The sequence below is a fragment of the Yarrowia lipolytica genome, chromosome 1A (genome assembly GCF_001761485.1).
Source record: "Yarrowia lipolytica chromosome 1A, complete sequence".
NCBI lineage: Eukaryota > Fungi > Ascomycota > Dipodascomycetes > Dipodascales > Yarrowia > Yarrowia lipolytica.
The window spans coordinates 499,385-518,171 of NC_090770.1; the positions used below are offsets into that span (position 1 = coordinate 499,385).

The following is an 18,787-nucleotide window of genomic DNA, read 5'->3' on the forward strand; positions in this document are numbered from 1 at the left end:
CCATTGGAAAGCGACTTCTCCTTGAGAATAGGTAGACTAGGGCGAGGGAATCTGACCAGAGACTCAGTATTCAAAAGTTCCGCAATTAAAGAAGATACGAAATGGGATTGGGGAGAGCTCTCTATCGATATGTCCGACATATGGTCGCCATGGATGGTATTCACTGGATATATCTTCTCTTCTGTACCTTCTGTGTTCTCTCTCCACTGCCCACGTGATACGGCACTTCCCTTACAATCACCTATATTTCAACTTCATCTCCGGACCTGCATATCTGCAACTTCGTAGACTCCAAAAGGCTTATACCGTCAAAAACGCAGATATTACCGTGACACCATACCAATATTGTTCAACCGATGAAATCCCCTCGAAAACGTGATCATTTTGGTACCACATGAGCCCCACCAGTCTCATTAAAAACAGCCCCTTGCGTGGGTTCCGTTCGCCTTATGAGGCTGACATGTATCTCAGCACAGCCGTCCCAAGGTGATTTGGACCTACAGTAGTTACACTGTACCAAAGCGACCACCAGAAAGGGCTTTTGCCGACTTCTGAAGTCCAAAGCGAGGTCTAGCGAGGTTTAAATCGGCCCCAACACGGTTGCAAAACACTTTAAACCCGCTCTTAATCGCTGGTGTCCTTTTTTCTCCCTCTCTTATACTCCTGTCGATGCTGTATCTGGGTCTGAGACAGCCTATCTCGGCTGATATCAGATGGAGGAACTTTAGGACGAGGTTGCATGAGGGGGATTCATTGGCCAAAAGGAGGAGTTTATAACTTTTTTAAAAATATATAAAAATTAAAATATGAACGAAAACATCGCTCTCAATTTATGGGAAATTTTTGTGATTTAATACAAAATGTTTTCCCGCCATTAGAACCCCCACCTCTCCCCGCTAATAAAGTTAGATTAACGCCACCGCTGCATATTCGACGTGCTAACATTGCTGATGAGCCTCTTTTTCTCCTCCTCCACAACAACACATCACATCACACTCCACACCATGAAACTGTCCATTCTGCCTTTGATCGCCCTCGCCACGGCCGTGGTCGCCTCGCCCGCGCCCGATGCAAACTCCATGAAGCTCATGAACCAGGCCAAGGACTTCGGCATGTCGGTTGCCCAGGGAGGACTCAAGGACATTGCAAAGACCCTGGACGACGAAGACATCCCCGGAGACTCGCCCATCTCGCTGTGCGACGCCGAATACGAGCAGCTGCTGGAAATCAAACACCTGTCCATCGACCCCAACCCCCCGGCCAAGGGCCAGAACCTCACCATCGAGGCGTCCGGATACCTCTACGAGGACGTTGAGGAGGGCGCCTACATCGAGGTCGAGGTGCGATACGGCTACATCCGGCTCATCAGCCAGACTCTGGACCTGTGCGAGCAGTCCGAACAGGTCGACTGGTCCTGCCCCATTAAGGCCGGCGACCTCAAGCTCAACAAGCAAATTGAGCTGCCCAACGAGATTCCTCCCGGAAAGTACGTTGCCGTCGCCCGAGCCTACACCGTTGATGACGATCTCATCACCTGTCTTCTTACCACTGTTACCTTCCCTGCTTCTTTGTAGGTCGAATGATAACAGCATAGTATGGCGTCCCCCCTCAGTACCGCGCACAACTAACTGCATATAATTGATGAATGATGACTATTTTAGAGTGGGGGAGAAGCTAGCCAAGAGTCCAGGGCTGTTGAGAATCTTGGAGACAAACTGTGCTATGGCAAACGGTACTGTAGACATGTTCACACGGGCAGCATGAAAGCTTACCAGCTAGCTGAGGTTATCTACAGGTGCAAGTATCGTATGTACTTGTAGTTGGTTGCTACATAGTTGGGTATGTTTTAATACTGATATCGAAACATTCATAGTAGTTATTCGGTCTGAAAAAACAACAGCTTGATTGAGCATGGAACTCGATCTTCCTAGAAGTTGGAAGAGACGCCAGCATACACAGATGGTAGATCTACCCTACACTTCGATGAGTTTCAGACCATTCGCGAGAACTATTCAGTTTACTCACTTTCTACAAGTACACCCACTGACTCGAACCCGGACCCGCCAAAGAACAACCGACAAGGCTGTATCTAGATTTAAAACACTATCTGCAAGCGGATTTCGACAAGCGGATTTATCCAACATGGAGCTCTTCCCATGTTTGATGGTCGTGCCCCGGTCGTGCCCCGAGTCGCATGCCAGGTATGTTGCCCGTAGCTACCTGTACACTCATTGAATAGACCTCTACCAGACATGTTGAAACCATAAGCACTCACGATCTACGCTCATGTGCCTGCGTTCTTCATATCTGCTCAATAATTGCTCAACCGTCTCAGATACCTACATTATCTGTCTGCGTTATCTCAACCTTTAGGTCGATTAGATATTTGCTCATGCAACGGCGATGGTATTCTAACTGTAAGGTTGCTGTCTACAGACTGAGGAGTACTCATCAGGGGTGTGTATATATCATATGTTCATATTTATCATGCACCGGAGTTCGGTGTTGTGTCACAAGTACTCAAAATATAAAAAAGTACCAGTGGTTGGTCATGTCTGCATTCAGCATGGTCGAGTCCTTGATCCCACTTAAGAAGTGCTGGCAAGAAGAGGAGCGTCAGAGTCCACAGACTCTCGGTTCTCGGCCGCGGTGTTGGCCGAGTTGGGCATGCTGTTGGTGCCGTACTGGGAGCTCTTGTTAGTGCCCTGGCCCTCAACGTTCATATCAGCGGAGTAAACAGCCGAGGCTCGCTGGAAGAGTCGGTCCTCGTCGTCGTTCTGAGGAAGTCGAGTAAACTTCTTGGACTGCCACGCTCGAGGGTACAGGGGGTTGTAGCCAGTCTTCTCCTTGACCAAAGACACGTAGACGGCCACAATGATGAAGATCCAGTAAAAGTTGTAGGAGATGACAGAGCCGTAGGTGGCCGAGTTGGTCCATCCAAACAGCGCGTTGGCAATCATCCATCCTCCATCGGTCTGACCGTTGCAGCAGTTGACGTGCCACACGGACTTGGTGATGTCGTAGGAGCCGGGTCCAGAGCCGGTCTCAGATACGTCCATACCAACTCTGTTAACGAACTGCTGCAGCTCCAGGAACCACACTCCACGGGAGAAAAGACCGGCGGCCACCAGGTACAGGAAGCACGTGGAGCCAATGAGGAAGTAGTTGATGGAGATGGCGTTGCCATACTTGTACATGGCGTAACCAATGAAAGCACCAAGGGCAATGGCGGTGATGACGGGAAGGGGGAAAGCAGAGAAAGGCTGGTTGACACCGATACCGCCGAGGAAAACCACGGCCTCCATTCCCTCTCGAAGGGTGGTCACAAACGGTAGGATGGCCAGAGCGTACTTTCGAGACAGGTACTTGAGGCCCCAGCCGCCGTGGCCCTCGTGGGTCTCGACCAGAATCTTGGCAATCTTGTGTCGCCACTTTTCTCGCATCTTGTTGATTCGCAGCATGGCGGCTCCCATGATGGTGATAATGATGGACGAGACAATGGAGAAGACGCCCTCCCACACGTTCTCAGTCATGCCCCACAGATCGTGTCCGTAGATGTAAAAGGTGGCAATGAACGCACCTCCCACGGCCAGACAGATGAGCAGACCGAAGATTCCACCCAGCCATACCTGGGTAACAAGCCGTCGATACACTTGCAAGTCCTTCTGGGACACATTATCGCCCAGACCCTGGTTGAGGAACGCCAGAAGCACGGAGATGATAATCGCCGTCTCAATGGTCTCTCGGAAGATGATGAAGAAGACCTGAACCGAGAAATAATTCTCGAAAAAGTCCGCGTAGTTGACCATGTTGTGTTGTGGAGTACAACCTGGAAAGAGTGAGTCTGGTAATTAAAAGCGACTTTTCAAAATAAGCTCCGTAGGGGTTAGAGTTGGGCGGCGTGGTGGTGGACATTTATCAAGGGGCAATCGGGGGTTATAGGGGCGGAATTTGAACGCAAAAAACAGATCATCCCACTACTAACGCGACAATAAATAGATTCAAAACATCTCCCGTTCAATTTGGCCGTCCCTATAGCTCTTTAAACGCCTCTCTTATCTGATGTTGCTCCATCTGATAACTGCACAACCTAATTATCCGGAGCCTATTTTTCTGCGTATAACCGTAACGGAGGAAACAACAAAACGGTGGCAACAGCTCCCAGAATCGTCGCAAACCGGGAAGTAAAAGGCGAAAATTCCTCACAGTCACGTGAGAAGTTTGTGCCCGTCACATGATGTCCAGGGTTCCGTCTTGGGTTCCTGGTACCCTGTTATTTCGCCATCCCATCACTCCGCCACCCCACACACCCATAACCCTTGACTAGCACGGCTCATTAACAAAAAGGCAAAAGGGAAGCATCGTCACGTTGCGGCTAATTGGAAGTGTATGGAGGAATCAATTTAGAGAAGTTTGGCGCAGTCCGATCAAAGCACAAGTGGCATAGAACGACTCCTCAGAACGAGCCAATCAAAAACGGTATGTTTTTCTCCCACATTGGACTCTTATTAAGCAACTAGAACTCCACCGAAACTGATTCGGAGCGAATCTACCTTGCACCTGAGTTCCGTTATAAAGTGGAATGTTCATCTCCGACAACAGAACTCACACAACTTGCCCAATTGAGCTCCGATTGGGCCGCCAGAAATTTCAGTACATCTGCTGTCCCTCGCTGACCATTTCTATATATAAATATTGCCATTGTACCCCGTCAAAACAGACACAGACTAGAACTAGGCATTGCCAAAGTTTACAGCAATACCCTGCACTCTTGCAACAGAACATACACTAAACATGCGCGACAATGGTTTAGAACGGCGCTCGGGGTTTCTCCTTTCCTTTTTATCCGCATTAGTCACGTGCGGCCAAGACTTTCCACCCTCAACTGCATACTATCTGCGTCCCCGTTAGCCACTTTGAGTGCAACTACGGTGGGTCTGTTTAGTCCAGATCGTCTTCTCAACAGGGTTGTATTTTGTAGTTAGTTGCAAGGAGGTAAAAGACTATAAACCCGAAAGACCTTGTTTGTGAATGCGAATCCACGTGAGTTCACGTGGTTGGCACGTGGCTGTATGCCTACGACTGTTCTGGTCAGGCTGTCACTTGTGCATTCTTTTTTTTTCCTTTCTTTTGTCGAGTTCGTTAGCAACATGCACTCGGAGTCCGAGCGGAGCTACAAGCACTCACCAAGGAACCACAAGCCACAGTGGCGCAGCCGAATGAGACACGGCGCACCGATCAGATAACGTCATCTGATAAGAGGGGAAGAGCTTGTTCGTCAGTGCCGTGTAGTTTCAGGGCCGTTTGGAGTGTCATACGTTGAAAACTGTAGTGCATAAAAGACAGTCGTTGTGTCAAGGCTAATCCTCTTTAGTTGAATGTTTGTTAGGAAAGGGTGTTCTGTGATACCGCAAGTTATAATTTTTTAACATATATTTCAGAAATACTAGGGGAATTTCAAGCCTGAAATGACAAAGAAAGTGTTCAGATTGTAGAACTGAATGAACAGAACGAATTGGGACCATCTTTTCCATTCATTTGTACACACCCACTCGATCCAGCAGAACCGATTGGGAATGCCACACTCAGACAATTAGTTAAGATTAGTTGGAATCAAGCGCACTTATTTGTTATGTTTTTTATTAACGGAGGGATCTCTCAGAGAACTCATTGATCTAACTAAGGCAATATGAACAAGACAAATTGTCATAAAGAGACCATTCCAAACCACACCATATCCTCTATCATTCCCCTGGGACTCTTCCTACGCATCCTACGACGTGGTTTGGTTCTCCCTATTCTGCTCACCATCTAGCCCTAACCTCCATGCATCTCAATGCACGTTTAAAAATTATTTTTCCAGGCTGAATATTTCCGTACACACTCACACCATGGCTATCAAACAGAATGCGAAAAAGGGCGGCAAGCCTGGCAAGCCAGGTGGAAAGCCTCCTGGTGGGGGCAAGCCTGCTGGCGGCAAGAAGGTGTTTCGAAAAATCAAAAACGGCTTTGTGGAGCCTCGAAAAGCGAAAGCGGCCAAGGGTACGACTGTGGCAGCCATGGACATTGTTTCTGCTGCTGATCTGAGTGCCAGCGAGAGCGAAGACGAAAACAAGTTGAAGGATTTCGCCAAGTTTGACGATGATGAAGAGGAGAAGGAAGACAAGGGTGGCAAGGCCGAGAAGGACGTCAAGAAGGATGTCCAGAAGGACGTCAAGAAGGATGTCCAGAAGGATGTCCAGAAGGATGTCAAGAAGAGTGTCAAGAAGGATGTCCAGAAGGCTGGCAAGAAGGATACCCAAAAGGATGTCAAGAAGGCTGATGCTAAAACTAACAGCGCCATTGAGGGTTTCGCACAAGCCACTAAAGGTGAAGAGGCTGAGGTCTCTGTGCCTGCGAAGGAAGTTAACAAGGCTGCCAAGAAGGAGGACAAGGATGTGAAAAAGGACACTAAGACAAAGGATACTGTCAAGACTAAGGTCAAGGCTGCTGTTTTACCCGAATCTGACGCAGAAATGGACAACTGGTCAGATGCCGAGTTTTCAGACGGTGGGGAAACCATCGATCTTCCTGCACCCGGAACAAAGCCTCTCGACATTAACAAAATGAACTGGAAGAAGGTTGAGCTAGGCGACAAGAAGATGGACTTTGAGGGTTTCTACGGACTTGAAGAGCTGGACGGTGTTGATATTGTGGTCAACAACGGCCTTCCTACTTTTGTTGTAGGGGAGAAGCCTGAGAAGAAGAACTCTAAGAAAGAGACCAAGAAGGCCGAAGTTAAGAAGGATAAGTCTGGGGATGCCTCTGAGCCAGCCAAGAAGAAGGCCAAGGTTGCCAAGGACGGAAAGGACGGCAAGGAGGTTGCCAAGACTCAACCTAAACAGAACAGCAAGAAAAAGGCCGAGGGAAACGCATTTGAGGCCCTCAATAGTGTGCCCGACGACATTCATCTCCCTGACTGGACTCTCAACGGCGAGCAGCTTAACTACTCCCTCATCCAGGGCCTGTATGCTCTTGGCTACAAGTCTCCTACAGAAATTCAGAAGAAGTCGATCCCACCCATTCTGGCGGGTGATGACGTGATTGGAAAGGCCAGTACCGGTAGTGGTAAGACGCTGGCGTACGGTCTGCCGATTTTGCATCGATTTTTGGAGGCTGAGAAGTCAGACAAGAAGGAGGAGGTCGAGGAGGAGGTCCCTGAGAAGTGTACTACCAAACCCAGACCTAAGAAGGTGACCAAGATGACCGGACAGGAAGAAAAGAAGGACGACGAGGAAGAGGAAGAGCGATTCGATATGTACGATGAGGCTCCCGAGCCCCGCTTTGATATTTCCGACCGACCTGCTGACCTTCCTGTGCTTGACAAGGAGCGAGAAGACCGAGAAAACGAGGTGGAGATGGACGAAGAGACCGAAAAGGTGGAGAGAGACATGTCTTCTGTTAAGCCTCCTCAGGCCATTGTTTTTGCCCCCACCCGAGAGCTTGCTCATCAGATCACCGACCATTTGAATGCCGTGTCTCAGTTCTGTCCTATTTCTGGACCGCGAGTCATGGCTCTGACCGGTGGACTGTCTATCATGAAGCAGCGACGTCTCATGAAATGGAACCCTGCCATCGTTGTCGCCACCCCAGGTCGATTCCACGAGTTCATCACCGATACCGACGGCATGGTTGATGTGTTTAAGCGAACCAAGACTGTGGTAATGGACGAAGCCGATCGAATGCTTCAGGATGGACACTATGAGGATCTTGACAAGGCCCTGGATCTCATTGGACGAGGAAAGGTGGCCAAACGACAGACATGTGTGTTTTCAGCCACCTTCCAGAAGTCGCTCATGTTCAAGCTGGACAAGAAGCGAAAGCAAAGAACAGGTCTGGCCACCGATCAGGAAACCATCCGATTCCTCGTGTCCAAGATGAAGTTCCGACAGTTCCATCCTACTTTTGTGGACGCCAACCCTGCCGAAGTTGTCGCTCGACAGGTTCTGGAGAGTATCGTCGAGTGTGGCGCCATGGAGAAGGACCAATACCTATACTACTTCCTGCTGACCTACCCCGGCAAATCCATCATTTTTGTCAACTCCATCGACTCTGTCAAGCGTCTCACTCCCATGTTGCAGAACCTCGAGCTCCCCGCTGTGCAGCTGCACTCCAACATGATCCAGAAGGCCCGTATGCGGTCCCTAGAGCGGTTCCGAGACAACAAGAACGGTATTCTGGTTGCGACTGATGTCGCAGCTCGAGGTCTGGATATCCCCAATGTGCACCATGTTGTGCATTACCACCTGCCTCGAACTGCAGATGTCTACGTGCATCGATCTGGACGTACTGCTCGAGCGGGAAACGAGGGTGTTTCTGTGCTCCTGTGTTCGCCCGACGAAGCGTCGGGACCTCTGCGAAAGCTGCGAGCTGCCCTGTCACGTGACAATGCTCTTGCGAAGCTGAAACCTCTGTCCATGAACTACGACGTGCTGGCTCAGATCAAGCCCCGAGTGGAGCTTGCCAAGGAGTTGGCGGATTCGGTTCTGGACTCCACACAGGTTGGCAAGCAGGATTCGTGGCTCAAGGAGGCTGCCGAGGACCTTGGAGTCGACTTTTCCGACTTTGAGAACGATACCCACGATCACAAGAGCCATGTGCGAACCAAGCTAGGCAACAACAGCAAGAAGGGCATGAAGGTGATGAGCAAGGACCAGATGGCTCGTACTCGAAAGGAGCTTGAGAAGCTACTTAGTAAGCCTCTGGGACGACATTCGTCCAAATACATCACTTCTACTAACGGAATCAACTTGGCCAAGATGGTTCTGGATGGAAAGTCGCATGACAAGATTATGGGAGTGGCTCCTCAGACTGCTGGAGAGACCCTGAGAAAGAAGCGAAAGAACTAGAAAGCGAATAGCCGAAGTTCAATGCGGACCAAAACATGGAGGAGTTTATAGAGCAATCATAATGGATAAGATGTACTGTTCAAGTTCAACAGTAGTATACCGTACAGGTGCTGGTTGAGTTCTACAACCACTAGTTTTGTGCGTAATCAAGACAAATGATGGGAACAACTGGTTACCTCAACAATACTTTTGCACCTACATATCTCTAGGACCGCTCAATTGTTCAAGACTGTATTGTATTTTCATTAGTTACATCCCTTTAACATAAGAGAAGGAAATGAACAATTCCTTCAGTAAGAGCGACGTACAGGCGATTAATAGCTATAAGTAGCCCACAAAGCCTCTCATTCAGAGTCATACATTTTCCGTTTTATTAAATCATAATTGCATCCCATCCATACTTTACAATCCCAGCGGCAGCGTGCTCTAGGTACCGGAGACACACTAACACACTCTCAATGACATTTCTTAGTGCTGCACACTATTCGGTTAGAACCGTCCCCGACCTCTAGGTCCACCTCGTCCTCTGGGACCACCTCGGCCTCTAGGTCCTCCACGGCCTCTCATAGGTCCGCCTCGTCCTCGAGCCGCACCTGGTCCACCTCTTGCCGCGCCAGGAGCACCAGGCTCAACCTTTCTTCTCTTGGCCTTGGGAGTATCATCAATCAAAAGAGTATCCAAGGGTAGCGAGTCGGGGAGAATGAAGAACCGGATTGTGTTGCCTCGAATGTTGATGTAGTCGAGCGAGGTTGGGGGTCGGTTCTTCATGGTCATCTTCACATTCTTGAGTGTCGTGTTCATATTGTTGGACACAGACATGACTGTTCCGAGAAGAACGGTACCTGAGTTAGTAATGACGTAGGGGAAAGGGGGCCGCCATGTGCACATTAGAGGGAGTGACAGATGCAGACACAGATACTGACAGAAGACCCTGATAGAGCCAGAGTAGACCGAGCTCTGTGGAAGTAGGAACAGCTGTATTCAGCAGACAGCATATTGATTTACCAGACCCCAGGGTAAAACAGGCCGTGACTGTGATGTTCCATGGTCTTGATCAAAGGCGGACAGGCAAGAAGAGCATGAGAAATCAGCCAGAATATTGTAATAGAGGTAGACGGATCGTGTGAACTGATGATACCGCAGCGAATAACGTCATTTCCTCTTAACGTCAATGCGTCTGACCACTGTCTGTTGATCTCGCATATTGCGAATCGCGTCTGATGGGGTCAAGCGTGTATACACGCGAGAAGACAGCAATGCAAGCCGCTATAACACCATATACATTATCAGCTGTCACAGTATCACACCGAAACCATTAGCCAGACTCCCGGTCCTCTCTTGTCTGTGTCTCTTCTCTCTTACCCAGTCTCCCATCAACCTTCCGTGTACCATAGTCAGTGTTCTTATGAACCGCCATGTCACCGTTTGAGTGGAAAAAGAATGTCACAGCTTGTAAAGCCGTTTGTGCAATGTCAGCCCGCATCAGTCAACATTCTCGCCTGCTCCTTCGCCTCCCTCAACTTTAGTCGACATGTACATGTTGACTCGTTCATAGTGGATCAGACTTACAATAGTAACAAACCCATCATGATCGAGCCACGTGTCTGGATAGCTGTTTGTGCCACAATGTGGTTGGTTGTTGGGCTCTCCTCCGCCATCAACTCGAGCTTCTCGCTCTTTCGTTCTGTTGTTCGCTCGTCAGACGTGCTTCGCACTCTGCACTAGTTTCCGCACTCACCATTCTTCAGCTCAATCTGGACCGACTCCGAGGTCAGTTTCATCAAAAATCTGTGTTAGCAAAGCTCGCGGGGACGCCAGTGCTCAATACTCACCTGACCAATTTCATTTTGTGCTGTGGTGATCGAGAAGACGATTTCCAGATATGATGCAGTGTTTTTGCCAAACTCAATCTGATGAGTAAGCAAGGATGGAGAATAATGCAAGAATGGGTGGGAGCAGACAAGTTCAAATACCCAAGGGATAGACTGAGAACGACAACAATGCTGAACTCCCGTCACTGATAATAACCCTCCTTGACTCATAACCTGTTCATGATCGCACACACTTATCAGGTGCATGTACAAGCACCAGTACACGCCCAGTACACGCCCAGTACACGCCCAGTACAAACTCCAGTACAAACTCGCATCAGCTCTTTTAAGAGACTCGTGGGTCGTAGTCACGTGATCTAGTCCAGTGGATTTGGCGTCGCTCTACTCCGGTTTATCTGTTTGATCACGTGAGTTTTCGTGGCCACAAGACAGATATACCCCTCCTTGAATTCCCTCGATTTATTTCCATTTATTTCCGAATACAAATAAAAAATAAATTCCAATAAAAATTCCAATATTTCCTGTCCCATATTTACACACACCCACGTGCCCACAATCCCAACAAACCCTAACGAATTAGCACCCGAACGGAGATAAGCGGTTTGCCGTAATTACGATAGGATGGAGCAAGGGGGATAATACGCTACAGTACATACAGTACAGTAATGAACTTGTACTGTATGTACTCCCTGTCGACTGGGGTTAGCAAATACGCCTAATATCCAATTTAGTGGACAGTTGGTCGTATTACAGGTACAATACGGTATGTACTGGATACGGTGAATTCGACAGGGATAAAACACCATATCTCCGAAGATACAAGTTTTGAAAACAAGTGGATACGATGATCACGTTCAGGAGATTGTCTGCTTTCGAAAGTTATACTTGTTGGTCGTATTTCCTCATCAATCGGCGAAAATTGTGCAGCTGTTAAACCAAGCATCTTGTACATGCGATACGATACATACCCCCAGCCCCCCTCTCAACGTTTCTGAAGGCTGTCATATTGGGAGATGGTCGTGGAAGTAGTGCAGCAGTAAAATAGAGTTAGCAATACCTCGGCATATTTGGTCTCTTCAAGAGGTGCCGAGAGGTCTTCAATGAGGATGAAAATTACACCAATAGACTCCTCTTTGGCTGAGATTCATAATGGTACAATTTCCATGATTATAGCCCTTATTTAGCGGGAGGTAGGGACATATCATTTACCACTTCTGTTTTGTTGAAACTCCAAGTAACTCTAAGTAATACCTCTGCAATAGGTGTCAAAACCCCTCAATTCGATGTTACCGGGGCCAAAAAGATTCGGAAAACTCGTCATCCATAATTTGGAGTCTCAATCAGCCCTTTCCAGATCGAGATACCAGCGAATTCTCTCTCTTCAGCCGCCAAACTGCCCACCTCGGTGAAGCAACCCAAACCCGGAGGTAACTCTATTTGTTCCCACACACACGACATACCTTGTCACCACCAAACCTGCCCACCCGCAAAACACTCTCAACCATGGTCAATCTGTCTCTGCGTCCCCGTCCTGCCAAGGCCAAGTTCAAGGGTCTGCCCGCCAACCTCGAGGTGTCTCCTGAGGACACGGTGGCCTCTGTGGTGGCGAAATTGAGCGCTGCCACCAAACTGTCCAAGTCCCGAATTCGGCTCACTGTGGCCGATGAGGAGAATGGAGGCGCTCCCGGAGCCAAGAAGAAGCACATTGTGCTCAAGCCCGAGCACGCTGTCGGCGATTACCTCTTCTCCGACTCTCCTGTGGTGTTTGTGAAGGACTTGGGCCCCCAGATCCCCTGGAGAACCGTCTTCATTCTCGAGTACCTGGGACCTCTTCTGGCCCACCCCATCATCTTCTTTGGCCAGAAGTTCTTTTACCGACAGAGCTTTGAGTACACGTTTGCTCAGAAGCTGGTCTTCACTCTATGCATGCTGCATTTCCTCAAGCGAGAGATTGAGACCATCTACATCCACAAGTTCTCCTCCGCCACCATGCCTCTGTTCAACCTCTTTAAGAACTCCGGCTACTACTGGTTCATTGCCGGTTTCAACCTTGCCTTTTTCGTTTATGCCCCCGCCTCCTTTTCTTCTCCCCAGGCTCCTCTGTGGAAGCGTTTCCTCTTTTCCACTGGCTTCTTTGAGCGAACCCCTCTGTTCCTCAACCTCATGGCCGCCCTGTGGCTCTGGGGAGAGACCTCCAACTTCTGGACCCACTTCAACTTGGCTTCTCTGAGAAACGATGGCTCCAAGGACCACAAGATCCCCTTTGGCTACGGCTTCAACCTTGTTTCCTGCCCCAACTACTTCTTTGAGGTTGTCAGCTGGATCGCAATTGCCCTCATGTGTGGCAACTGGTCCGCTTATGTCTTTACTGCCATTGGCTTCGGTCAGATGTACGTCTGGGCCGTCCAGAAGCACCGACGATACAAGCGGGAGTTTGGAGACCGGTACCCTCGAAACAGAAAGGTCATGGTTCCTTTCTTGCTTTAGATGCAACGAGCTTGCGAATTGTATCTACATCCGGTGGTTATTTCAACCAAGTGTTTTGGCCTACATCACAATACGATTAAATCGTGTTTGATTGTACGTCAACACGATAAAGAAAGAAAGACACTCCAGAGTCGGAGTATATAGGTAATATCTATGAGTAAAGTACAAGAGCACTACAGTAAGTACGCTGTACTGTGTGTACTGTGGTGCAGCGTGTTGAATCTATGGGGGACTTGGGATACTGTAAAAAGTGAGTTTTGACAAATATCACTTGCCAGTATCTTGAACAGCTTCAACAATAGTATCATCACCTTGACAGTCAAGGAGACTGTGCAAGACCGCATACTGCTGTTTCCACACGCTTGTGTACTCGGCCTGGAGCTGGTTCAGGGCAACATTGTTCTCGGGAACATCCAAGACAAACGAGCGGAGGGTATCCAGGTTACTTTCAAAATCCTGTCGCATGATATCCATGTAACGAAGTAGATCTTCCGTGTGATCTTGCGACGCAGAGGCGTATTCGAGAAGGTCTCTGTATTTAACCGTGGGGAACTTGTGGCGGAGGTACGGAGTTGACTTTGTGACCTTCAATTTGTATGTTGTCATTGCTGGTGGGGTAGAGGGCCATTGGGGGTTAAGCGTGTCTTATATGTCTTTTGTCTCTTACATTGGCTATGTTGTGATACGTGGGCTACTTGTACTGCTACCGTAGGGCAATTCAATAATTCTTCTCTGCCAACCCCGACTCTCATTTACGACACGCGCGGTCAATCATTCAGACCCAGCTTATCAATCTTGGCCTTGGAAACATCCAACATGAACTCCACCACCTCTTGCTTGGGCATTCCATACAAGGGCTCAGCAACATGCTCTAACTCGTTCCACTGGTCTCTCGCAAAAGCAGCAAAATATTCCCGCATCTGCTCGTTCTGTGCTTCAAACGCGTTCCTCCACCCAGTCAGACACTTTGTCATGTCCAACTCCTCGGTCTTGATCCTGAACACTGCAAGATGTCGCAGTTCGGGGATATCATAGACGTCAGCCAGGACCAGCAACCCGGTAGCTTGTTCAAACTCCGCCTCGAACGGCTCCCCGTAGAAATACGACACCATGACCTCCACCCACGCATGTGGATATGGGATTTCAAGCCGTTTCTCGCGCGAATCGATCATGTTAGCGTCGATCATTGCAGCAAAAAAGGGTAGAGAGGCCTTGAACACGACAGAGTGGATGGGGATGGTTCCTTCTTTGGTGACGAGCGTGAAGTCAAAGTCCCCGTTTAACCGCACTTTGGATAAGCCCACAAGTCTCTGAGAGTAGTGGAGAGTCATTACTTCACAGAGAAGCTTTTCACCAATGCTGCTTATCAAATGGCTCGACGCATCTCCATTGATGATGAAAATCAAACCATTAGACATCTTCATCAGGAAAGTGTTTGAAGCGGTTTTGACTACCAGCTTCATTTGAAGGGCTCTCCAAGGGACAGTACTCATACTAGTTCCGGTGCCTGCTCCCGAAAATTGTTGGAGGGTGAAGGAGCCATGTCTGCTGATAGTTTTCTCAGAGTTGTCGTACACGGAAAAGATGACGGTTTCTCCCTCGGAGCATAGGTAAGCTGTTTTATGCAGGTCAATTGCATACCTCGCCTTGTGGTTCTTTTCCAGGCTCTCTAGCTTGATTTGAACCTGGTCCATGTTATTGTCGGTCATTGAGCTGAAGATGGGATGACATGTACATACGGTACAACAGGAACCAAGTTTGGTGCGGTTCATCTTCTCAGTTTATCTACGAAAAAATGTTAGCAAGTGCAAGTACGTACTGTACTTTTATCCGGCATGCCCAAGGCAGATCGGAAAGTCGAGCGGGACTTGCTACGAGTACAGTAATGTACACTGTACATTCAAGTAGGCATTTCCTACGATATCCTTCTAATCAAAGATAAGTAACAACAGTCAATGATGCTTATTCTTACTTCATATGACTAGTCTTGGAAGTCTTTCCAAGTCTTACAATCCCTCTTATTTATCATATTCTCCATGATCGAGAGAATTATAAATGTGATAACCCTGACTAACATGAGTGTTATGCCTCAAGATAACAGCGCAAATAAACAGTCTCTGGTGTATCCCATCGACTATTTCGCTCACCGATCTTCATCTGTTTATCAAGGGTCTAGACATGTATTAAGAGAATTGCTGACCGTTTATTTCAGAAGTTACATAAAGATTTGTCTTCTTAGATCGCTCCTTAGTTCTTCAACACAATCTCCGAACTCCTGATTACCTGAACCGATCTGCGTGCATTTGGGGTAACTACGGTACTGGAAGGTATCATCAGGGTCAGACTGGGTCATCTTCCAGGTTTGGTGAGGTGGGTGAACTACACACTTGTATCAGCAGGGACATGGTGTTTTAACTGGACGTTCGAAACACTCAATTGAACCACCGTTCAAGACCCAAGTGTGTCAAACGCACCGTCAAACGTACCGTGAACAGATTGGTGCCTCTTGCGTCGTTCTTCCGTCGTCAATTGGCAAAACACCCTCCCCACTTCCCACTTGGCCCTTTGTCTCCTCACTTCGGCCAATTTGCTTTGTTGGTATCGATCCCGTACTGGTCTGGATGCGGACTCCGATTCTTCTTTGGTATCTCTCTGTACTGGACGGAATTGTTCTTGATGGAAGGATGTTCGCCCTCACACGGATATTTCTGTGAAAAAGCGCGGGAGCTGAATGTTGACATGGTCATGTATCCAGGTCGATGGTGATGGTGTTTTACTGCAATATGCGCGAGCTGCATAAATAAAACGGTGCGGCTCGGAATTGATCTCAACTAATCCCCGGCATCGAACCATCACAACAATGGAGAGAGCCAGGAGAGACCACTGCAGACCACTGCAGACCACTGGAGACCACTGGAGAGACAGGGCTATTGTTTTGTTAGGCTTTATAACCCTGCACGATATCATCTTCCTTGTTTCACCATAACGTCTGTAGGATATGTTTCTTTGTTGAAGAATTCAGGCTGTATTAGTCTAAATAATATATAGCGTAATAATATTATATGTTATTATAGAGTATGGTACTGTACGCTATTGAATTGTTAGAACTATTGGTTTCGGATTATCTACCGCAACCCTTTTGTCAGTTGATTAAAATACACATGCGAATTTTTACCCAAAATTTACAAGTACTGGTACCAGAATTCACCCAATTTGTTCTGATTTGTGTCCCTTTGTCAACACGTGTTTCAGTTTCGACATTTTACACCACGGACTTGCTTTTAGTTGGTGTCTCAGATTGAGTGACATAAAGAAAATCGGCTAGACGGGAGAAACTGGCCATCGACAGCAGGATAAATGAAGGAACAAACGTGTATGTACGCCTCGAGCGTGTATGAGAGGATGTACCTTTGATTTGTCGTACGATTGTTATTTTTTCTTGAATTTTATCCAATTTAACCAGAATTCTCGCATAATTCTAGAATTTTCTAGAATATTAAAAGAAAATCAATACCACTACTCGTATTTTTTTTTATCTACATGAACCGATATTGATAAACCCATCCTGTATTACTAATAGCTATAAATTATCTTTACCCAGAGGCAGAGGAAGGCACTCTGACTGTCTGTCTCTCTTGCATCTACCCTGTGAAAGCCTTCTTGATCGATCTGAACGGTCTCAGCAGTCGAGGCACCTTGTGGCTCTGAATCACGTCAGCCGAGGTCGACATGGAGTCCTCCCGTCTTGGCTGCGGTGGCAGTGTATCGTTATAGACGGCGTTGTAGGGCATTTGGAACGTCTTCTTCTGGGTCTGGGACGGAGGGGCCATACCGGCCTTGGACAGGAGCCGTTGTCGGTTTTTCATGACCGATTCGCCCACATCGGGATCTGCACTGGCCTGGTTCCAAACTCGGTTGGAGTTGATGGTGGCACTTTCGTCCAGCTTGTCCCACACGTAGTCGTGCTCGGTCTTGTTGCCATATAAGGGTCTCGATCCCGTCGTGAGGATGGACTGCTGAGAGGTGTGTGAAGAGACGGACATGGCGGCCGAATTATCTGAGCGGATTTGAGAGAACACCTGCGGCGACTTGGTTCTTGTTCTTGTTCTTGTTGTCGTTGTTGTAGTTGTTGTTATTACAGAGCTGTTTGCGATAATACCCAAGAGCGAAGAGTCGGATCCTGGTTCGTTTGTGTAGCTATTGGTTATTGTGGAGCGATCTGTGAGCGACTGTCTTGTGTGTCTTTTGTTGGTGTGGCCAGATTGAGTGTTTGTCTAATGTCGTTAGTGACTGTCCGTGACCTGGTGCGGCAATGTTTTGCGAGTCGGAATTTGGATTGTTGGTTTTTTTTTGAGTGTCCGATTTTTAGGCGGGCCATCTCAGATATATGAGCAAGCTTTAGCCGTTGGGTGCACATGGCTTAGCCCACTCATGACCTAACCAACCTTGAACAGAAAACACGGCGACTTTTCGTTGCTGGCTGGATAATGAGAAATGGGTGGAATCAAATCGAGTCCCACGAGAGAGTCCCACGGGGCCGCGACGCCGGTGGTCACGTGGCCACCCCCCTACGTTTGGCGAGTCGCGATGGGGTGTTTTGCAACATTGCTACCTGCACTTGTTATGGATGGTTACTGTTTCACCTTTCAGTAAGCTGACGTTCCAAAATAAGCGCAAGTCCGACAGCCCAGCCTTTTAGTGGGTTTTACACAGTAATTAAGTTGTCGGCTTTAGTATGGGTTGGTGGTATAAAATAAAAAATAAAAATAAAAAATAAAAAATAAATATTCCAGAGTCCGTCAGAAAAGTCCAAAGACGTCAGAAATGCCAACCGTAGACACAACAAAGGATCCGCCCCGCTCTACCCCACACGTCCGTCCGACTCGGCCCCCTGACCACACGACAGCGTCCACACTGTCTCACTTTCACATTCTCCACTTACTGGATAGATGCAGGTACAAACTATCGACCGTGAATGTGACGACTTCACGAGACGTAAAGGGCCCAAGTAGTGGCTTAATAAGCACCGAGGACGTTGCAGACTGTACCAGGCTCGTTCAACCCACAATTTTTGCCTCTAACTACAAGTTTCAAACCTCGGAAATGCACCTACCCCACTCCTTCCGGCACATCCATCGACGCTCCATTCCAGGGGCTTTCGGTAGTGTCAAATTGAAATAATATCGCCCCTAGACTCGAACCAAGTTCCAAACCCGCCAGAACCATGCTGCAACCACGCTTCGGTGCCGGAAACAAAACCTACACGCCCCTCATTAACATTTGAAACACTCCTTCGAACGGGAAAGATCGGGTTGAAAGTGACAGCTTGTTGGGGATGGTATGTTGGAGACATCATGATCGGGGGAATAGCTTTGTAGACCCGACGTGTGTGTACACTGTATGAGTACATGCTATACTTCTGCTCGTACTTTTAGAGGTACAGTATGTACTGGTAGGATCATTCAAACTGCCTACTAGTACATTCTCTCATGTTCAAGTCCCGATAACGGAATGGCGACAAAAACGTTGCATTAGTGAACTGAGTGATACCCAAGTCATATCAATCGTAACAAAAAGCTC

General features: G+C 48.1%; 7 protein-coding genes across 7 annotated transcripts; 3 read left to right on the forward strand and 4 right to left on the reverse strand.

Annotated features, from left to right (window-relative positions):
• Positions 1–950: 950 nt before the first annotated feature.
• On the forward strand, positions 951–1,574 carry YALI1_A05003g (uncharacterized protein; the record flags this gene model as incomplete). Its single annotated transcript, XM_499766.3, has 1 exon — positions 951–1,574. One exon carries the CDS (start codon positions 951–953, stop codon positions 1,572–1,574), a length of 624 nt encoding a protein of 207 aa, XP_499766.2.
• Positions 1,575–2,588: 1,014 nt separating this feature from the next.
• Positions 2,589–3,809, reverse strand: YALI1_A05031g (uncharacterized protein; the record flags this gene model as incomplete). Its single annotated transcript, XM_499767.3, has 1 exon — positions 2,589–3,809. One exon carries the CDS (start codon positions 3,807–3,809, stop codon positions 2,589–2,591), a length of 1,221 nt encoding a protein of 406 aa, XP_499767.1.
• A 2,082-nt stretch (positions 3,810–5,891) lies between these two features.
• On the forward strand, positions 5,892–8,888 carry YALI1_A05052g (uncharacterized protein; the record flags this gene model as incomplete). The annotated part of the gene is made up of 1 exon (XM_499768.3): positions 5,892–8,888. The coding sequence occupies one exon, from the start codon at positions 5,892–5,894 to the stop codon at positions 8,886–8,888; it is 2,997 nt and encodes a 998-aa protein (XP_499768.3).
• A 489-nt stretch (positions 8,889–9,377) lies between these two features.
• YALI1_A05091g (uncharacterized protein) lies at positions 9,378–9,776 on the reverse strand (the record flags this gene model as incomplete). Its single annotated transcript, XM_499769.2, has 1 exon — positions 9,378–9,776. The coding sequence occupies one exon, from the start codon at positions 9,774–9,776 to the stop codon at positions 9,378–9,380; it is 399 nt and encodes a 132-aa protein (XP_499769.2).
• Positions 9,777–12,223: 2,447 nt separating this feature from the next.
• YALI1_A05116g (uncharacterized protein) lies at positions 12,224–13,207 on the forward strand (the record flags this gene model as incomplete). The annotated part of the gene is made up of 1 exon (XM_499770.3): positions 12,224–13,207. One exon carries the CDS (start codon positions 12,224–12,226, stop codon positions 13,205–13,207), a length of 984 nt encoding a protein of 327 aa, XP_499770.1.
• Positions 13,208–13,974: 767 nt separating this feature from the next.
• On the reverse strand, positions 13,975–14,979 carry YALI1_A05143g (uncharacterized protein; the record flags this gene model as incomplete). Its single annotated transcript, XM_499771.3, has 1 exon — positions 13,975–14,979. One exon carries the CDS (start codon positions 14,977–14,979, stop codon positions 13,975–13,977), a length of 1,005 nt encoding a protein of 334 aa, XP_499771.3.
• Positions 14,980–16,848: 1,869 nt separating this feature from the next.
• YALI1_A05168g (uncharacterized protein) lies at positions 16,849–18,617 on the reverse strand (the record flags this gene model as incomplete). Its single annotated transcript, XM_499772.3, has 2 exons — positions 16,849–17,481; positions 18,471–18,617. 2 exons carry the CDS (start codon positions 18,615–18,617, stop codon positions 16,849–16,851), a joined length of 780 nt encoding a protein of 259 aa, XP_499772.3.
• Between the last annotated feature and the right edge of the window lie 170 nt (positions 18,618–18,787).